At 32.0% G+C, this 20,333-nt stretch overlaps 1 protein-coding gene across 1 annotated transcript in view; it reads left to right on the top strand.

The window, feature by feature from the left end:
• The window catches only part of LOC124369495 (tau-tubulin kinase homolog Asator), a 202,626-nt gene that overhangs the window by 133,585 nt on the left and 48,708 nt on the right, over positions 1-20,333 (top strand). The window contains exon 11 of the mRNA XM_046827508.1: positions 16,005-16,187. Within this exon, the coding sequence (XP_046683464.1) occupies positions 16,005-16,187 (183 nt within the window). The remainder of the gene's footprint in view (positions 1-16,004; positions 16,188-20,333) is intronic.

Here is a 20,333-nt window from a genome sequence, read left to right as displayed (position 1 = left end):
AAATATTTTCAGGCTGCTATTGATGTTATTTTCTTTCTTAAGTGTTTTAAAATAGTTTAGCAATCAGTTAAACAGATTTTTTTTCCAAACTAGAGATATGAGAAATGTGGTGATTAAGTGGCAACTGCCATGCTACTGCAGCAGCTTATTGAAAAGGTTTATCCCTTTCAAACAGTAAATACAACAGCTAGTAGTAATATTGTTGGTACAAACAAATAAAAACGGGGAATTGATTTGCAAAGTTGTGATTTTTATAAAGTTACTGTTGCAAATAAATTAAACAGTTTATACTTCAGACAAGCGCTGACAGCACATCTGCTGGTGTTAGTATCACAAATCAGTTTTGTTTAGATAATGTTCTCGTATTACGGTCTTTGTTTCTAGTTTCATTACCTTGTAAAAATAAAAAGATGCAAACTCAATAAAGTTTTCTAAATGATAATTTTTAGTTATTGACAGTCACCTATATTGCTTTTATCTTGAAAAAAGTACATAAATTTGTAATGTTTATTTCTATGATTTTTTGTCTATTAACATTAATGATTTTTTTTAGAAAAGATATGTTATGCCAACATATCCCAGAAAACCTCACGAATATCAGACCCTGGCATACTGGCAGATCCATGCAAACTCAATAATGTATTCTAAATGGTATTTTTTAGTTATTGACAGGCAACTATATTGTTTTGAAAAAGTACAACAATTAATAATGTTTATTTCTATGATTTTTTTTGTATTAACATTTATGATTTTTTTTTTAGAAAAGATATGTTATGCCAACATATCCCAGAAAACCTCCCTGATATCAGACCCTGGCATGAGCCTAGATCCTCCGAATAGAGTGAACCCTACTGGAGAACCTGCTCAAGACGATCCTTTCGCTTTCGATCCTATCTTCACCTTTGATCCTATAGTATTGGATGAATACCTCTATCCTGACTCTAATTATGAAGTTATACCAAGCACACGTGACTTTTTCGACGAAAGCCATCATCCATATATTCCGTGTTCTTGTACATGTTCAAGATGCGACATTGCTTAATATTTTATATAGGTAATTTAAAGTTAATCTCAAATGAACATAATTTGATATGTGATCGATAGTACAAGATATCAACTGTGTCAAGGTTTGTAAGGTGCTTAAGTTTACAGAATCAATATTTGGCTATGTAGTGTTGAATAATCTGATGTTAATGAATCTGTGGTACAGTATTAAGTTTAAAAATGTTTTCTAATTTTGTAACTGAAGTTTCCACCTCTGATGACGTTTTAACTTGTTATGGAAATTATTCATCAAAACTATAAATATTGTGAAACATGTTTTTGATCTCTTAATTTAGCTTAGTTTGTCAAATAAAATATTAAGTGATTGTTAATACAGCAGTGTGTTATAGATTTTAGTTTTAATTTAGTTACATGACTGACATCGCTATGTCAATGTTTGTAGATGATTCTTTAGATGTAAACTTTACAGTGCAATATTTTGTTTTGTTGTATTTTAAATACTCTAATGTTAATGAATCTAATGTATAGTACTTAAGTTTAAGAATTGTTCCCAATTTTGTACCTGAAGTTGTACCTGTAACATGTTACTTCATAAATAAATTACAACTTATGTTTTGATAAAGTTTTCATCTTAATGGTGTCTTGATTATTAGACATTTATAATTTCATTCAGCAATATGTCTGAACAGTTTCACTGGAGTAGTAAATCCCTTCACAACTCCTTAGGAAAATTTATTTAACTGTCCTCATGAGATAGGAAATAAAATATTGAAAAGAGGTTGTTCACCTGGAAAAAGCAAATTTTCTCACTTTTTAATCTAACCCACAATAAGTTTTTCTGCAGAGTTACTTTTGTAAAATGACATGAATTGTCCACCACTTAACCTTTTAACTGCCGCGTTCCTTGGTTCATGGCGTCATCCTAGCACCGGTTTTAGTTGCATATTAAGACCCTCCAGTGCCGAGTATTTTTTCCCATTTTTAGGAGTTTTAAAAATTACTCATTAAAGACGTTATTTAAAGTTTAATAAATAGAGTAAACAATTACAGTGTTTACAAACATCTCAAATAATGTTAATTTGTCAAATAATTACAACATTTTACCATTATTATACAACTATCTATGAATAAAAATTGGAAAACACTTCATAAAATATCAATGTAACCATTCCCAAACTAGTGGACGATACAAAGCAGGTTTTCTAGTTTGAGTAATGTCCACAAGATTACACCACCAACTGAACAGCTATCTTCTAGACATTTCTACCAAAATAGTATACCAAGTAACACAGAATAACAGCTGATACAAAAAAAAAAAAAAAAAAACAGCTAATAATATGAAAACGAGTATACTCAGGCGTCTGCTCACAAAACCACAGTTGCATGACATATCTCAGTCATGGGAGTTGTTTACAAAACTAGAATTGCAAGATGTATCTCAGGTGTGGCGGTTAAAAGATTAATGTAGATTATGGCTAGATAAACAAAGTGGCACCCTACTCCTGCCAGCCTGCTAATTTACCGCATAGTAATTTTTCAAAATAAACATATATTTTCTGTTCTTAGTCACAATTAATTATAATACAAGACACAAAGAAAATCTTGTAGTGGACAGACATTGACTTTGTTAACTCAGCAATCATATTTCTTTTTTGGACCTAAGTTGTTTAATTCGCTACCAAATAGTTTGAAGAAACTTGATAATTTAAAATTGCTGAGAAAACGATTAAAACGCTACTTGGTCCAGAGAGCTTTCTATAGCATTTGGGAGGCCCTTGATGAACTGATGACCTGAGGTTGGTGGGCCAAGTCATCCCTTTAGTACAGACAGGCTTTCCTAGATATATGATATAGTATTAGATAAATATTGAGTTTTTTGTCTTTTTTAAGATTTTTATTTATTTTTCCACTGCTATAAATATGATGCTTAGTGCTTATTGACCAATTGTATTTGAGACTTAAACAAAAACTGTTCAGAGTTCTACTGTGTTAATAAAGAAGCTTGAAGTTTCTTATTCAAACTTCATTGAAAAATATTTAAAATAATGCATATCAAAAATTGTGTTTTCTGGAATTCGTATCAGTAGCAAATTTATTTATTTATAGTTTGCATGCTTTAATACAGGTTAAGACCCAATTACATTAAAGCAGTTAACAATTGTACATAATATAGTTCATTCGTGGGTTTGCAAGGTCCATTTTCAGTACTTAAAATAATCACTGGATATCAAGTAATATATAACAAATAAGTATAAATGACAGCAACAGCACAATAATCATTAGAGAAACATAACAAAAATTTGTACTTAAATGCAACGACTAAGTAATTTTATAAACACATGCAATGACAAACATAATATATAATATTAAGACTTGACCTAACAAATATATAAATATAATTAATAACAAAAACAGCACAATAATCATTTTAAGAATATAACAAAAATATATATTAAAAAAAAATGCAACAACTAAGTAATTCTATAACACATGCAACAATACAAATAATTTAAGTAACAACATACAACAAAAATATAAATAGATGGAACGGCTATTGTAAGATAAATTACAGTTAAATATTTGTGTGAAAATATTAGGCATACATTGTATTAATAATCTAAAAGTCAATATAATAGTCCGGTCAATTTAGACAAAAAAATAGGGGTAACTTTGCATTAATTCCCAGAAAGCTGAAAATTTGCATAGATGTTATGGACACTATTGTTATGAAATTTTGAAAAGTCCCCATCGATCCCATGTCTGCAAAAATTTTTTTATTCAAGGTCAAATTTCACAAAAAATAGGTTTTTTGAATTTTTAAGCGAAACGGTTAGTTTTATGAAAGAATGTTTCAAATGAAAATTGTTATGATCATGCAATTATCTACAGAAATGCCTTCTTATACTTTTTTTCATAACACTAAACCGTTTTTGAGAAAAAAAAATTACAAAATTTCTTACGCCTGTATTGTCCATAATAAGCACGACTAAGCTGCCTATGATATCATTGGGCGTTGTAATATAAGTAAAACTATAAGACTTCATGACTAATAGATTCATATTGACCGATAATTCTGAGAATATGATATTAAAAAAACAGAGACCCTAATTTCAAGGCCCCATGTGCCCTTTGAACTACATCTGCCTGTTATTCCATTGTTCGAGTGGCCGTTCCGTCCACCTGCTTTTCTAAGGTCGCACCTAAATCACCGTTAGTCTTGAAAATTCCTTCGTAGTGAAAACACGTAGTTATTTCAAATATTCTTTGCTAAAGTTTGTGCTGTATTCACTTTTTGTTGAAAAATATGTCGCAATAGTGTTTTATTTGCACTAAACTTTTATCTTCAAGTGAATGTGTTATTGTTGATCGCGGCATGAAGACATTACTTAACGCGAGTATTCAAGGGGGGGGGAATCAACTTACTGATTACTTGAAGAATGTAAATTCAGCGACAAATCATGTGCAGTGTCGCAAACGATACAATAGAAAAGAGTACAATTGCAGCAGCAAAACGGCAACATGAAGAGGAATCAGTTAGTACCTCTCAAAAAGTCCTCCTCGTACTAGAGCACATGTGAGTCATATTTTTTTTTAATTGTTGTTTACTTTGCGGCGACGAGTTGAGTGAGGAATACAAAAAGAAACAAGCACAAAAATCTCGTTGTAACTTTGTAACGTTAGAACTCTTTCAGTTAAAGACTCAGTTATGAACGCAGCTCAGTTTTGTTTCTGATGACACCGCAAATACTATTGTTGCTCGCATCGGGTTTAAACACGATTTAGGTTGCTGCTGAAGCTAAGTACCATAATGATTGCTTTGTATCATTTTTAAAACCAACCACTGGAGGCTAAGTCGGCCGTCCTCAAGATGAAGCATTGTATCTCACCATGGGGGAAATATTTTCATATATTGAAAGTAGTGATGACTGCTAGTTTACGTTAGAAGAATTAGAAAATATTTGTAAAAACGTAAGTGTTGATATCAGAAAAATTAAATTACGGTTGAAGTTGAATTATAGTAATAGTCATTATTATTCAGGAACTAGGACAATTAACATTGTATGTTTTCTTGTTAATTATCATGATATTATCAATCAAGCTTAGAGTGAAAAAACCTAAAGGCAAAAAAGAGCAATTGAAGGTCTATCAACTGCGGGAGCAATGATTCGGGAAGATAATCAATCGGTTCAATCATATACAGTTTTACATGCTATGGCTGGCAGTGATACAACATCAGCAATGTTTCGAAGGGGTTAAAACCACAATTTTTTAATTGTTTGAAAAAGAAAATTTTATTACTTGTGCACAAGCTTTCCAAGATATCAACTCTTCATCAGAAACTCGCTTTCTTCTGTCTGTATATGGAGCTCCAAAAAATTACTTCGATAGACAAATTATGTTACTTATCTTTTGCAAAACAAACACGTAATAAAAAACATGTGCAATTAGCTTGCCTTCCTCCAACCGCAGCTTCCGCTCACCCAACAGATTTTATCGTGTATATTACTAGGTTCAGTTGTGGCTTGGTAATCAACTAGACCAGAATAATGGGGTTGGAAGCATGTCAATAATTGCATTGCAACCAACCCACACGCTTATTCCACCTGCACCAGAAAACCTCCTTAATTCTGTTTTTTTGCAACTGGAAAAAAATGGGGGTGTAACTTAAGATGCAGCTGCAAAAAAGTAGAATTATTTTGTTCACTAGCGTGCACCACTTTGTAAAGGCCAATTGTGTTCAAATGTTGAATCTCCAACAGAAGAAGGTTTTTTACATGAACGACGAAACAACTGATGTATCGCTGTTAGTACAATTTAGTCTACTCAAGAAGATGAGGAAGAAGAAAATAGAGAGAGAGAAGAAGATGGAGGGGAAGATGAGGAAATAATTAGTGACGATGATGATGAATAAAATATGTTTACAATCAAGTATAACGGGGACTTATCACTCGAGCTGTATCTGATCGACAACGACCACACTAACAAGAGTGCAACGACTGGAAAAGAAGAAGAATAACCAAACATTAATTTAATTTTACTTGAATAGACTGTGGAATAGGCTTTACCGGGGAAACCACATTAAAAAAAAAGCGCGCTAGGTACACTACCTCATAAGTGGCGTGAAACGGTGTCCATATTATAGACAATACAGCGTAAGAAAATTTTGTAATTGTTTTTTTCTCAAAAAATGGTTAGTGTTATGAAAAAAAAGCATAAGGAGCATTTTTGTAGATAATTGCATGATCTACAATTTATGTTTGAAATATTTTTTCACAAAAAACTAACCGTTTCGCTAAAAAATTAAAAAAACCTATTTTTGTGAAATTTGACCTTGAATAAAATATTTTGCAGACATGGGATCGATGGGGACTTTTCACAATTTCATAACAATGGTGTCCTAACATCTATGCAAATTTTCAGCTTTCTGGGAATTTTTGCAAGGGTCAATGTCTAAATTGACTGGACTATAAATAAGGTTTATCTTTTAATATCATTAGGCAATTCTTCTTAAAAACATATTTTGATTCTGCAAATATATCAAGATTATTTCCTTCCGAAAGTATTAAATTGTGAGATCTCATCATCCGTAGCAGAGGCGAGTACGCGTGCGATACTGTCCGTACATGTGGCAGATCAAACATAATTTTACTCCTACTATTGAAGCGCGGAACCCTAAACCTAAGAGCTTCCATACTGACCACGTCATCCACCCGCCCTTGCACTAAGCCATGCAGAAACACTTGCTCCATCACTGCTCTCCTCAGACCTAGACTCTCGAATTCAAACAGACTTAATAACTCCTCGTAATAAATTAAATAAGTATAAATATTAAAACATTTAAAGTAAAGATATCTTAAAAATCTCTTTTGTACTTTTTCTATGGCATCTTTGTGGACGGCATATGTAGGGTCCCAAACTATACACGCAGGCTCTAGTCGCGACCTAACCAGTGCCTTATATAGTGTAATAAATGTTACACTGTTTCGAAAATTTACTCCTTGTCTGATTATAAACCCTAGCATCCGATTGGCGGAAGATATACAATTAGTAATATGGTCATTAAAAGACAAACTGCAATCAACAATGATTCCCAAATCTTTCACTGAATCAACTCTAGACAAAAGTGTTCCATTTAAATAATAATTGTTCTTAATAATAGTCTTTGATCTGCTGAATGACTGAGAAATATTAAATTGCATATTATTCTCCACCCCCCATAAAAATACACTGTCTAAGTCCTTCTGCAAATCATCGGCGTCAGATTGATCATATATATACTTGAAGAGTTTTAAATCGTCAGCAAAAAGTATAGGGTTAGCTGATACCACACGGTCACTTAAATCATTTATCATAATCGTAAACAAACAAGGTCCCAAGTTTGAGCCTTGAGGTACTCCAGATTGAACCGTAAAGGTAGCAGATAAATGATTTTTATAGGAAACATACTGTTTTCTGTTTATTAAATAAGATGCGAAAAAGTTTACCAAAGTGTCTGATACCCCATAATAGTGCATTTTCTTCAATAAAATAAAATGATCTACTTTATCAAAGGCCTTGGCCAGGTTAAGGAAGACAGCATCAGTCTGAGTGGCGGAATCCAGGCCCGAGAAGATATATTGTGTGAAAGATAACAAGTTGGTATTTACAGAATGACCCGGAACAAACCCATGCTGATTAGGTGTGATTTGATTTTTTAAATGTTTAAATAAGGAATTATGTATAATTATTTCAAAGATTTTTGCTGGGACAGAAAGGACAGCAACAGGTTTGTGGTTTACAATTTGTGATTCTTTTCCACTCTTAAAGATTGGTGTTATTTTAGTAAGTTTCCATTTGTCTGGAAATGTTCCAGTTTTTAAACTTCAATTAAAAAGTAAAGTAAGCGGTTCTGTAAAAATATCAATTCAACCCTTAATCAAATACTGTGGTATAAGATCAGGACCTACGGTTTTTGGACTTGAGATTTTTAATAGCATTACAGACCTCATGCTCTCCTATCTGATCTAATTTTAAGCAAGCAACCCCCGCCAAGGAAGTTTCGACCAGAACCATCTTAGCTGTAGGTTCTACATTGTATTTTGTGTAAACAGAGCTAAAATATTGTTCAAAGGCGTTGGCTATGTCTCTTCCATTGCTTAACTGAGAACCGTTATATTCCATAACAAGAAGATTGGATTTTGTTGACTTTTTATTTTTTATAAATTTCCAAAATATTTTGCTGTCAGATGTAATCATATTTTCTAAACCGAGTATGTAATTATTGTACGCAAGTTTTATATCCCTCTTTACTAAAGCTCTCAGGTTTTAAAATCTATCTAAATCTGCTTGTCTACCAGAATGTTTGAATTTTTTCCTAAATTTGTCCTTTTGTTTTATATTGTGGATAATTGAACTTGTAAACCAAAATGGAAATTTTGGATGCCTAATTTTCTTTGTGGGGCATGTTGCGTCCAAAACTTTATACAAATTCTCATAAAAAAACTCAACCGCATGATTTATATCTAGAATGTTACGTAAATTATTCCAGTTAATGATTGCTAGGCTACGATACAGCTCTAGGAAGTTGGCTCTTTCAAAACAGTAACTTGGAACCTCATTCGACCTTGACCAACATACCAATGGAGCACTGATAACAATACCCACCTCTAGCCGATGATAAGAATCCTCATTAACTAAAGGGTCACTACATTGGTGTTTTCTATATTTGTAATTACAAGGTCTAAGGTTTTACTCTGAAAATTCCTTATATTGTTTTTTAAATACAAATTATTTTCATTTAAAACATCAAAAGTTCCTTACAAAAAGTATCCCCAGTTGCCAAATTAAAATCTGAACCATAAATTTGTAAATTTAAATCCCCTAAAATTAATATTTTACATTCACTAGTTAAATTTAATTTATATAAACTTTCATAAAACATTTAGTAGGTTGCTAAAGTAGATTTTGGGCGAATATAAATTGTACAAATGTATAACGTACCTCCTTTTATGTTAGATAGTTTTACCCATACACATTCAATATTTTCAGCAGTAATATCTAATTGGCTCACTCTAATACATTTTATATCGTTAGATAACGCAATTAACACCCCACCTCCCCCTAGTTTCCCCGACACTACCAAATTTCTATCATTTCTAAATATATTATAACATTCAGGGAAAATTTCTGAAGAATTTAAATTAGAATTTAAAAATGTTTCCGTTAAAGCTATGATTTTATATTCATTCCCCAAAATATTTTGAAAAAAAAGAAGTGGTTTTGGTCCTTAGGCCCCTAACGTTTTGATAATATATGTTGTAATTACATAAAAATTTACTCATTTTAATTAATATAAATATAAACAAGCCCCTACTAACCTATCCCTATTTAATTGCAAAAAATATGATATGGACAATATTAATGTTTAACGGCACCATTTATGGTATAACTTCCTAAAATAGCCTAATTCATAAAAATAAATAAACAAATAAACCATTAACCATACTTAGAACTAGATAACAACAATAATCATGCATTTTACAATAGCTTCAGAAAAATATTGTTATGATAACTTGTACTCACAAACATCAGGCCCAAGTATCCATTCACAACTTATCAATGTCTTGAACTGATGAAATCTTGATAACCGGTGCTTGCCCCCTCTCCTTGCGAACAAAGATGTTGTAGTTGTTGGTCCACACCTGGCTGTAGTTCTTCTGTTTCGCGGCATTCCGTGTTAATCTCAGCAGTTCTCTGTTGGCGGGTGTCAAGGATTCGTTGATGAAGACTGAATTCTCGCAGGCATATCCCAAGTCAGAGGCTTTCAAGTTCCGCTTCATCTTCCGGAGATTGAAAAATTCATTCCTGTCAATCCGGCTCACAAATTTAATTATTATAGGCCTAGGACTTTTATCTGTAGCCTGGCCTATTCTGTGAACAGCGTCTATTAGGCTCGTTGACCACTCAGGAAACTCCAAGACAGAAGCCAAACGTTTGATGACAAGGTGAATGTTTTCGGTTTTCTGCTCAGGCACTCCATAAATTATGAGATTATTTCGGTGAGAATACTGTTCTAGTACGTTCATTTCCGATTGTACAGTGTTTAGCCTTTTCTTCAGAGTTGCATTTTCCTCCATAACCTTCCTGATGTCTTCTTTGCAGCTTGATATATGTTTGCCGTGCACATCTAACCTCACTTTAATATCACTGATACCGGCATGACAAAACTCCACTGATGAAACCAGTTCCTTTTGCTCCTTCTTAATGTCACAAATGTCAACTGAATTCTTGTCCAATATTTGTAAGATAGAATCAAGTTTTATATCCAGTGATTGCATAGTCGGCAGCACATTGTCTGTGTTGTCACTGTTATCAGACTGACTTCGCGTCACGACCTTCGAATCAGCTGGCATCGTAACTCACTCACTGACTGAACAGGCTCCGTCAACATAAAAATAAAGTTTTCCGGGAAAGCACTCCACACAATTTTGTGATATTTGCACAACGTAAACTACTTCTATAAATGTTAGTACAACAAATGTTAGTAAAACATCATGTTTGCACATATTAGTGGAAGCATTCTTATACAAATTAATAATATTTAAAACAAATACGGTTTGCTACCTCTGGTTTTTTTTTATATAGGTTTTTAGGGATAATATTGTATCATGTTCAAAAGGTTTCTAAAATATACATCATATTATTAGAAAAATCTATTATTCTTACTAACTACACTAATAAGCAAATTTGTAAACACGTTTCTGCTATTTTTATGTAAAGAACTAAATAATGTACCGGCTAAGTAGTTACCTTTAAATATTCTGCTTTACAGCCACACAAATTTGACAGTCTAAACAAAAAAAGTGAAAAAATAAAAACTAACTTATTCTTTTCATATCATAGTCAGTCCTTTTTTCCTGACAGTCACAGGCTACAGAAAGCATGAAAATATTGTGTTTTTGCCAAGTGACAGAATTATGTGAAAGAAGATTAATTGTACAATCTTGTCTGGAGGATACAATAATCATCGTCAGAATGATTGTTTCCAAGTGACAGCATCATTGTTTGACCTTTTGCATGCGCCCATTTGCTGGTAATAAAATTTTAACTATCAGAAATAGTAAAGGCAGAATACGTTTCGGATAACCAAATGTTCCGTTAATATAAGGTAATGTTAATACAAACTTCTGAAAAATAAACATAGGTACACTCAAATTATGATGTTACTGAATAATTTTATAATAAATATGTACAAAACAAAAAATATTTTACAGACATTTTATATTAAAGTTAATATAAACTTATTTGTCTTTAGAAAAATCACAAGAGAGAGTAAACAATGAACTCACCACTGATGGATAAGCAATGAGTGTCTGAACAATAATGGGAATACAGGTTTTGCTGCTGCTAGCAGGCTTGGCGAGGGTGATACATACACTCAAAGATAAGATTTGGATGGGGCATATAGGGGTGGTAGGTTGGTGACTCATTTACTGAAAGCACATTAGTGTCTTGGCGAGCGATGTTGAAAGCTCAGGTGGTGGTGAGGAGGAAGGGTTCATTGCTCTTTTCTCTAAACATTGGCCCAGCGACAAGGCGTTGAGGTGTGTACTCCATTGTCAGCCCCAACAATAAATATTTTGAGTGCTGCAAATATAATATTGAGATAACTGTGTACCCAAATTATTTGTCCTGTCTGTAGCTTCTCAATTTTTGGCCACTGGAACTGTTTCACTGCTTCTCAAATTGCTTCTGATAACACAAGCTTCCGATAACCAGGTTTTACTGTTCAACGGAACATGGATAATTCAAATGTTTTAAAATTAGAAATCATGGATAGTTGGAATTTTTATTCCCATTCTTTGACATTTATATTATGTCTAACATTAATATTGAATGGTTAATTTGAATTTTGTTGGGAATTATTCAAAAATTGTTTGCCAATTGTATATTAATTTAGCTAATGTGATCAATCTTGTCTCATCACTAAGACTCATCAGAGTCCCATCCCCCTACCTATATAGTACATAAACCCTTCCTTACACTTTATTTAGCCAGCACTTCCATGACGCATCTGTCAAAGTGAATGCGTTTGAATTGTGTCTAATGGATTTCTTATAGTATATAACTTGGCACTATGCTTTCTGTTTGTTGGTATATTAATGTAGTACATTAAATAAAGAATACAAAGAGTATTTGATTAAATTTTTAAAATTAAGGTTACTGTCATATAAATATAATGGAGTTAAAATTATTTTTCCAGCCTTTTTTTTTAAACATTTATATAGTTCATCTGCAAGGTTTATTGTAAGACAACCTTAATTTGCCCTTTTGTAAATTAAATCAAAGAAAGTCATTTGTCATTATGACTATATTATTCAATTTTTTTTAATAAATTTAGTTTTTCACTTGAAGTTGATCCATGTTCCAATATAGTTTAAAAGTTCATAGGTATATATCATGTAATTTTATTAGATGAAGATGATAGCCCAGTATCAAGTCATTTTTATTTTATTTTTCTAATAAACAGAATATAATCATAGATATGCATAATTATTACAGTAAAGCGTAACAAATTCGGACTGTTGATAATCCGGATACAATTCTGGTGAAAAATATGTTTTATAAATGTACAGTACTTGTAAAAATCAACAAAAACTCGTCCCATAGCATGCACGAGTGTTCTTAAGATTGGTTAAGAGTCTTCTGAACCAAATGAAGAACCTGGCCTTCAAAAACATGAATCAATGCAGTGTTTCAGATATCCATAACAACATCTTTTTGAACTTCAAATATTTCGTAATTTTATTTATTTATTAATCACAGTTTTACATTAGGTACAATACTTTAGTTTGATATAGCCTACATATAGTTTATACAAAATATGGCTTCTGTATAAAGCTTATATTAATGTAGTAATGAAGAGTTTTATTTATCCACTCCACTTCCGTAAACAACAAGTGACTTATGCTCCATTGCACATAACTTTTCATTAGCTCTTTTTTACTTTATTTTGAAAATCCGGACGAGGTCGGGTCCCAATTGATCCATGTTATTGACACTCTACTGTCTATTCTATCAAACTCTTTCATAAATATTTTATTAAAATAACAAGATTACAAAAATTGCATACACTTTCTCACAGTAAATAGTTATTGTAATTGTAAAACCAATACAAATAGAAACTAAATATGAATTTCATAAAAATATCACCGTGCGGCAATAATAGGAGTGCCCATGAAATAGTACACTTTTATTTTCAAGACTAGCTGATTATGCTAATTACAATATATGATTTATTGAAAAATAATAATTTCAAAGTTGCTGCAGTTTAATATTATAACACTAATTTACTTAAACGTCAGCATTTTAAAATTTTGTATTTATATTGTATGTTTTTCAGCAAGTAATAACAATAACTTATTGCCACAATAACTATAGCTCTGATCAATTAAGAATATCACACAGCTCATTCAGAATATCATCATCAAAATTTTATAAACTAATTCATTTTGGACTCATATTATTTTGAGGAAGAATGTATTGTAAAAGAACGAAAAATATCAAATTCTCTTGACTGTATTGGTTTGCTTATTGCCCTGACATTTACATTTCAAAACATGTCACTCAAAGTCAACTGTATCACAATTTAGTACTCACATTTGACAAAAAAGAAAATAATATGTAAAATGCATTATTTTATCAACTGTTATGTTTGCTATCACAATTAAACAGCCTTGAAAACAATATTTATGTTGTTGTTGGATAAAATAATGTAATTTTTCTTGCCCGTAAGATCCTTTGTTGCTAATATATTGGTATCAAAATATTTTTTCGAGTGATAAAAATAAAAATATCTCAATTCTTTCTTTGTACATTCAAGGTGTATCAGACCATGTACATGTTTACATCACTAAATATAATGTCCAAACAAATAAATACAAATAAAATCTTCATTCCAAAAAAGGGTAGAAAACTGATTCTGTAACAGTTTTCCTTATAGTTTCTTTATTAACAATATACAAATGTCTACCAAAAGATAAATTAAATCACTTTAAAAATATTACCACATCATGTTATCAAAATGGTATTGTATTTACTGTTGATCAATATTTACATTTTTAATTATTATTAGACCTTTTGCATTAGAACTGTAACCAGGATTTCCCATTATTTCTATGTGGTTATATCTTATTAATGTTATATTGGAACAATATTTTATTTTTAGGATTAAAAGCAGTAAAAGCTTTATTTTACCCATATTTCAAATCTACTATGTAATGTTTTGAAATGTTGGTTACATTTTCTCTGAGGCAAAAGTCTTTAGAAATCTGTCATTCATAAAAGGCTTTTTAGGAAAAGATCTTTAAAAATGTGGTTTCTTCTACCATTTTCAAACCATGAAAATTGTAGTGATAAAAGCAAAACTCTTCAATAACCTTTCCTTTTATGTGGCAAAATCGCATAGGTTATTCCACACCTAATCAAGGTTAATCATTTTGACCTAAGCCATTTTTTATTTGCATTGTGTATCACTCTTTATATATATATATATATATATATATATATATGTGTGTGTGTGTGTGTGTGTGTGTGTGTGGTGTGTGTGTGTGTGTGTGTGTGTGTGTGTGTGTTCAAAAAAGGCATGCTATTTAGTAGCTCTCAAAATGTATTTCCCCGTGATGTACAGATGAATTACAACAATCTTTAAAACTTTGATATCACACAAACTATGTTGATATTGAATGTTTTTCAAATCATTCCTCTTCAAAAAATGTTTAAATCTATTTTAAAATTCATCACTCTCCCAAATCTTTTTAAGCCATTTCAAAGAGTAAATACTTATTTCTCACTGTTCTCTAATATCAAGAAACATGGATTTCAGATTTAACATTTTTTATTTTGTTTGTTTGAACACTATAGCAACTCAAGGGGTCTAAATATATTATACGTATTTGTAATTCAGACTAATATAAAGAATTAAATCAAAATGGTAGAGTATTATTTTTAAACAACATTTTAGTATTAATGATTAAAATCATTATTAAAGTATGTACTTTATATAGTTTGTATGATAAACATTTTTACATTGTATATTTTCCTTTTTTTATGAACCTTACTTCATATGAAACACATTTTGTATTTGAACCAAAAAAATTGGTTCATGTCTGAACAGGAGTTCAACGTTGAAAATCGTGTTTTTAGATTTATAATAAAACCCCAAGATTAAATTATCAGAAGAATAGACTGGTAAGTATTGTGCTATTCAATTGTATTTTTTATGTTGATATAATTTATGTGTTAGATGTCCTTAACCCTTTTAGTTTAGTGCCCGGTTTTACCTGATATTGAAAAGTGTGTGCAAAATTCTAACGTCCAATTCTAAAAAAATTTGGAAGTGTCAACATCCGGTTGCACCAGACGTCCATTAATATGGAAGTATAAAGTATTAAAATATTTTAGCATGTTATGCCTTATGTTTTAATTTAAATCATTTTACTCATGTTACTCATGGAAAAACAGCCATAATTTGTCATTTGATGCATAAAAAAATTTAGTGGCAAGATAACACTATAAAAATATGTAATTGTTCTAAGTCTACAAGGGAATATCTCCTTTTTTAATGTTTTATTGTATATGTTATAATGTTTTGTTTTAATGTTCTTAGTTAAATATTATGGTGATCATATAAATTAAATAATTACTATTCGTACCTTTAATATTGTAACTTAATATATTTGAATGTTTATAGGAAGTAAGACTGTTTTATGAAATTATGTATCTGTATTATAACTACAAAAACTTAAGTGTGACAGCGATATTGCTTATAATATTAATTTAGCATTATGTACTTTATGTTCTACCCAGTTCTTGATTGCACTTCTGATTGCATTAGCAGTATTATATTAACGAAGAATAAGATTTTACATGTATAAAAAGCTTTTCTGTGATGTGATAAAAATTCATAATTTAGCGATTTGTATTATGAGTGAATGTAATATGGTTTATGGTCATTTCAGCTGATGCAGCCTTGTCAAGACTAAGGGTTGCAACAGCGCCTCAGGATCGAAACAGGACTCGCCTCTTGTCTGGTACAGTGTCTCTCAATAATGACTCAGAAGTGGGTGGAGAATCGCCTCGCATCCGAGACACTATCACGGACCAGGATGGCTCAGTCTACTCCTTTGACACCTATCGTCAAGGTGCTTATGATAGAAAATAGCTGTAGTCAGTATAAATTATTTGAAAATCTCAAAATATTCTAATTTCAGTCTTTGTATTTATGGTTATGGAGAGGGGGGAGAGAGAGCGAGTGAGGGAGAGAGAGAGCGAGAGAGGGGAGAGAGAGAGCGAGAGAGAGAGAGAGAGAGAGAGAGAGAGAGAGGGGGGGGGCTTTGGCACTAAACAAGTGGATGCATTAAGCAGTAAATTGGTAGTGAACATGTTACACATGAGTTTTTTGTATTTAAGTATTATTCAGTTGTTGAAGTGGGATCTCCTGATGGATCCAGCGCTCACCGCCCACCTCTTACCGCTTGTATCGTGGCCGAGGCCTCTGTTGATTAAACGGGCGCAAAAAATCTCGCGAGCGCTGCCACAACCAGTGTCGGACAGTTGTTTGCAAGAACTGGAGATCAGGGTCGGCTATTAAAATTTGAAATATAAACATTGCTGACATCACAGCCGTGTCTGAACAGACTTCTTATTGACTCCCGGAACAACCAGCAATTACTTACAACAGTTCTCGTGAGTAAAACTGCTTATCTTGTTCACATTATGCCATAGTAGTTGAGCAAATTCTCTCGTAACTTTATTTGCCAATGTAAACGCAGCTTATGTTGTCACCAGCCTACGAACGGCAGATGGCCAGCCTATCACGCACGTCAGTATTAGTCATCAGAGTGGGATTGGTTGGACGATGGTGGGAAATCCCATCAGATTCCGATCAACTGTTTACCTGAACGACTTCCTCGCACATGTGTCAATCAGTCGGACGATTTGAACCAAATAGTCCAGCGTGTATGAGGAGTCTTATTTCATGTTGTTTTGTAGTCCATGACTATAATCTAACAAATACGTTGTGATGACCCACAGCCTTTCGTGCATTTATTTACTTTGTAGTTGTGTTATTGTGATGGGGCGATTCTATTCTTGCATTATCTTAAAGGCTAACACAAAATACTTAAGAGCCCTTAATTGATAACATTAATTATGCTTATATTCCGGGTCCATCTGTTGAAGGTACTGGTCTGTACGGGTGTGTGTGTACTTATTCTACACATTGTGAACTAACCACATTTAGGTAATTTCCATAGTAGATTACTTTCTGATGCATTCTTGATATATTGTCCGCCAGTGGGATATATATTGAAAGCCACAATACTTTCGTGGGACTCTAACCAGGGCTACCGCAAATGGAAAAATCTGGAAAAGTATGCTTTATGCATGAATTTTGGACTTCGGGAAACATGCGTGAATTTTTTTATGTCCCTGGAATTTTTACTAGGAATTGATTGTTTCTAATACTTGATACCGTGGGTCTTATCACTTGATTCCGATACCAACAAAAGTGCTTAAATACACTTGACAAATCATGATTTCACAATATACAACTGAAATCGTAAAGCTGATTCTCAAATCCAAATATAATTCTATTTGCAGACGACTACTGATCGGCAGTACACACTGATTGTTAAAACATTTTCGTAATTTCTACATGAAAAAAAATGTAGATAGATTACTTAAGTAACAAATTGCTGTAGTGTAAAAAATAATATTTTAGCTATAAGTAGTATTTTTTATATATATTTTTGGTGCATCGTCAAAAGTTTGTGCAAGCTATTCGTGGACAAAAGCGATCCAAATTTGTAAATTACGGATTAGTGAAATTTGTTTTTGTACTTTTTTGTGTATAAAAACTATTTTGAAACATATAGTAATAAAATACCGTTATTTGTAAATAATCTTTAAATTGATATTCGTATTTCTATGTCTATATTTATCAATGCCATCGTGTCTGATGGTCCTTTTCGTGGACGCTAGCTGCTCAGCAGAAAATAGGCGATTGCTAATTTTTATTTTAACTATATGTTGTATTTTCTATTGTTTACATAGATTCTCTTTAAATGTAAGTATACCCATACATTTATACGTACATGGAATGTATCCTGCAAGCTCATTTTATAATCTACCATTTTTATTATTTAAAAGGAGAAGGTGGAGGTTATGACTTGTAATTTTAAATATATTAATTTCTCTGAATCTCTGCAAAAATTACTTTGAAGTAGCGTGGTATTCTTAGGCTTGTTCCCACACCCCCCAAAAGGATAAATGAATTAAGTAGAGTTCAGATGAAAGTATTTAATGAAGTATCAGATGGACCGACCTTGTGTATCGGCGAAATTATTGTCTTGTACCGAAAGTTCGTCCACTGTAGACCTCTGACCCATAATGCTGTACTGCAGTCTGTCTCACGGTACCGCTGTGTTGGTATTTATTTGTTATCTTTGTTTTTCGGTATTGGGTACATGTATTTTCCAAACAACACAGAGATAAAAACTAAAGAGCTTAAAATAGGTGATAGTGATAAATCGTCACAAAATTTCTCGTATATCGCTAGCGACGAAATTTGCTAGATCATCGCAGCTTTGTGGCATTTCTTGCAAATACAGCTGGTGATGATAAACCGTCACTGTTGCACTCGCGTAAGAGTTAAATGCAGTATTACAGTTGTTTATTTGGTTTTAAAATAGACTAGAGTACCTGAAATTTTTGACCAGGAAAATCAGAAATTTGAAAAGAAGTTTTGAGTGGTCACCCTGACAATCTAATAATGAACATTAAAACTCAGTTTCACTGCAAGTAAAAAGTCTTTTTAAGAATCATTTCCATGTCTACCTTTATAAAGCAGAAAAAATGAAGCCTTCACCACTTTTTCTTGAACACAAATGTTTTGTCACTCTTGTATATATGTATTATATTATTTGTGACTTGAAGTATGACTAACAAATATCCATCACTCAATTTTTAGTAATCAAAACAAATCAGCGGATTCCAATCTCATTAGCCAGAATGCTGTGAAATAAAGATAAAAGATCTGTAATAGCGTTAACAGTGTATTCATAGCATCGATATCATCGACTTTGGCACTTTTCGCACTACTACAGACTGTTGCTTACAACAGTTCTCGACATTGATTAGAGTATGCATAGCTGAAAAATTGGAACGAATTTTGTTCGTTTCGTGGGGATGAGGTGAAAAATTCCTGCCATATTTTATGAGTAGAATGCATTACTCTCCCAGATCCTGCGGTGGATTATCACTGAATGGCCGACAACAATTAGTCAGCATTTAGTGATGTTTTCTCTTTATTCTATTACAAAAACTCAATAGCTCGTTACTCAAGAATTATTGCTAATAAATTAAAATGAAGTTTCAACTCAGTCCACTTCTCTATTGTTTATATATGGTTATCAGAGTACTGAATGTCGCCGATGGGAACAAATGGTTGCCCACTAAGAGATTCTTTTAAATTGAAAAATTAATCATAGAAAGAAATGCTAATTTTGCAGAATTGGCCAATTTTATTGTTTAGAAAACAAAATGAATTGGAGCAATTTTGATTTAAGTAGTAAACTCTTAGAGGAGACTATGTTAAGAAGTAAACATAGGGTATCCTTACCAATCCATACCATTGCTATTTTAGTTTTAGCTTTTACTTTAAAAATCAACCTCATAAGTTATAATTACAATCACCACATAATTTATTTTTAAGTGATTGAATCCATACAAAATTGAAACATAACACTTTATCTTGAAAATTAATTTTTAAGTCGTCTGTTTTATCTGTTTAATTTTATATTACAGATCAAGTATTTGAAAATTTTAATTGAAGAGGGTTTCTGTACCTCACATTCATCTTTAGTCCTATACTTTTTGTGATGCAGCAACTGGTTTCAAGGTTAGAGCCTAATTGTCAAGTTTTCAAATAAAAAACAATATCATGAAATGAAAATGAAAATATCAATATTTTATTTAAACATACAAAAGCAGTATTATGAAGATAAATAACATCATGAATAATGTTTTAGCTTAGTTATCTGTTGTTTGAACTTCTTGTGCTGTGCTGATCATATTTCAAATTTTTATTTTTATATAGTATTCATTTTATAATGTATCACTATATTAATTAAACTGTGATCTGAAAGGCTATCTGTGAGATATGCAAGTGGTTTCAGTTACAAATAGTTTGTGGCTTGGTTCTATTTAAAGGAAAAACAGACTAAAATTAAAGTTGTCTAGAATAGGCTCTTGGCCAAAACAAAGGAACATTGTTTTTCCTATAGGTC

This window comes from Homalodisca vitripennis, chromosome X (assembly GCF_021130785.1).
Source record: "Homalodisca vitripennis isolate AUS2020 chromosome X, UT_GWSS_2.1, whole genome shotgun sequence".
Lineage (NCBI taxonomy): Eukaryota > Metazoa > Arthropoda > Insecta > Hemiptera > Cicadellidae > Homalodisca > Homalodisca vitripennis.
The sequence above is the reverse complement of the archived record's forward strand: the minus strand, read 5'-3'. Positions and strand labels throughout refer to the sequence as shown.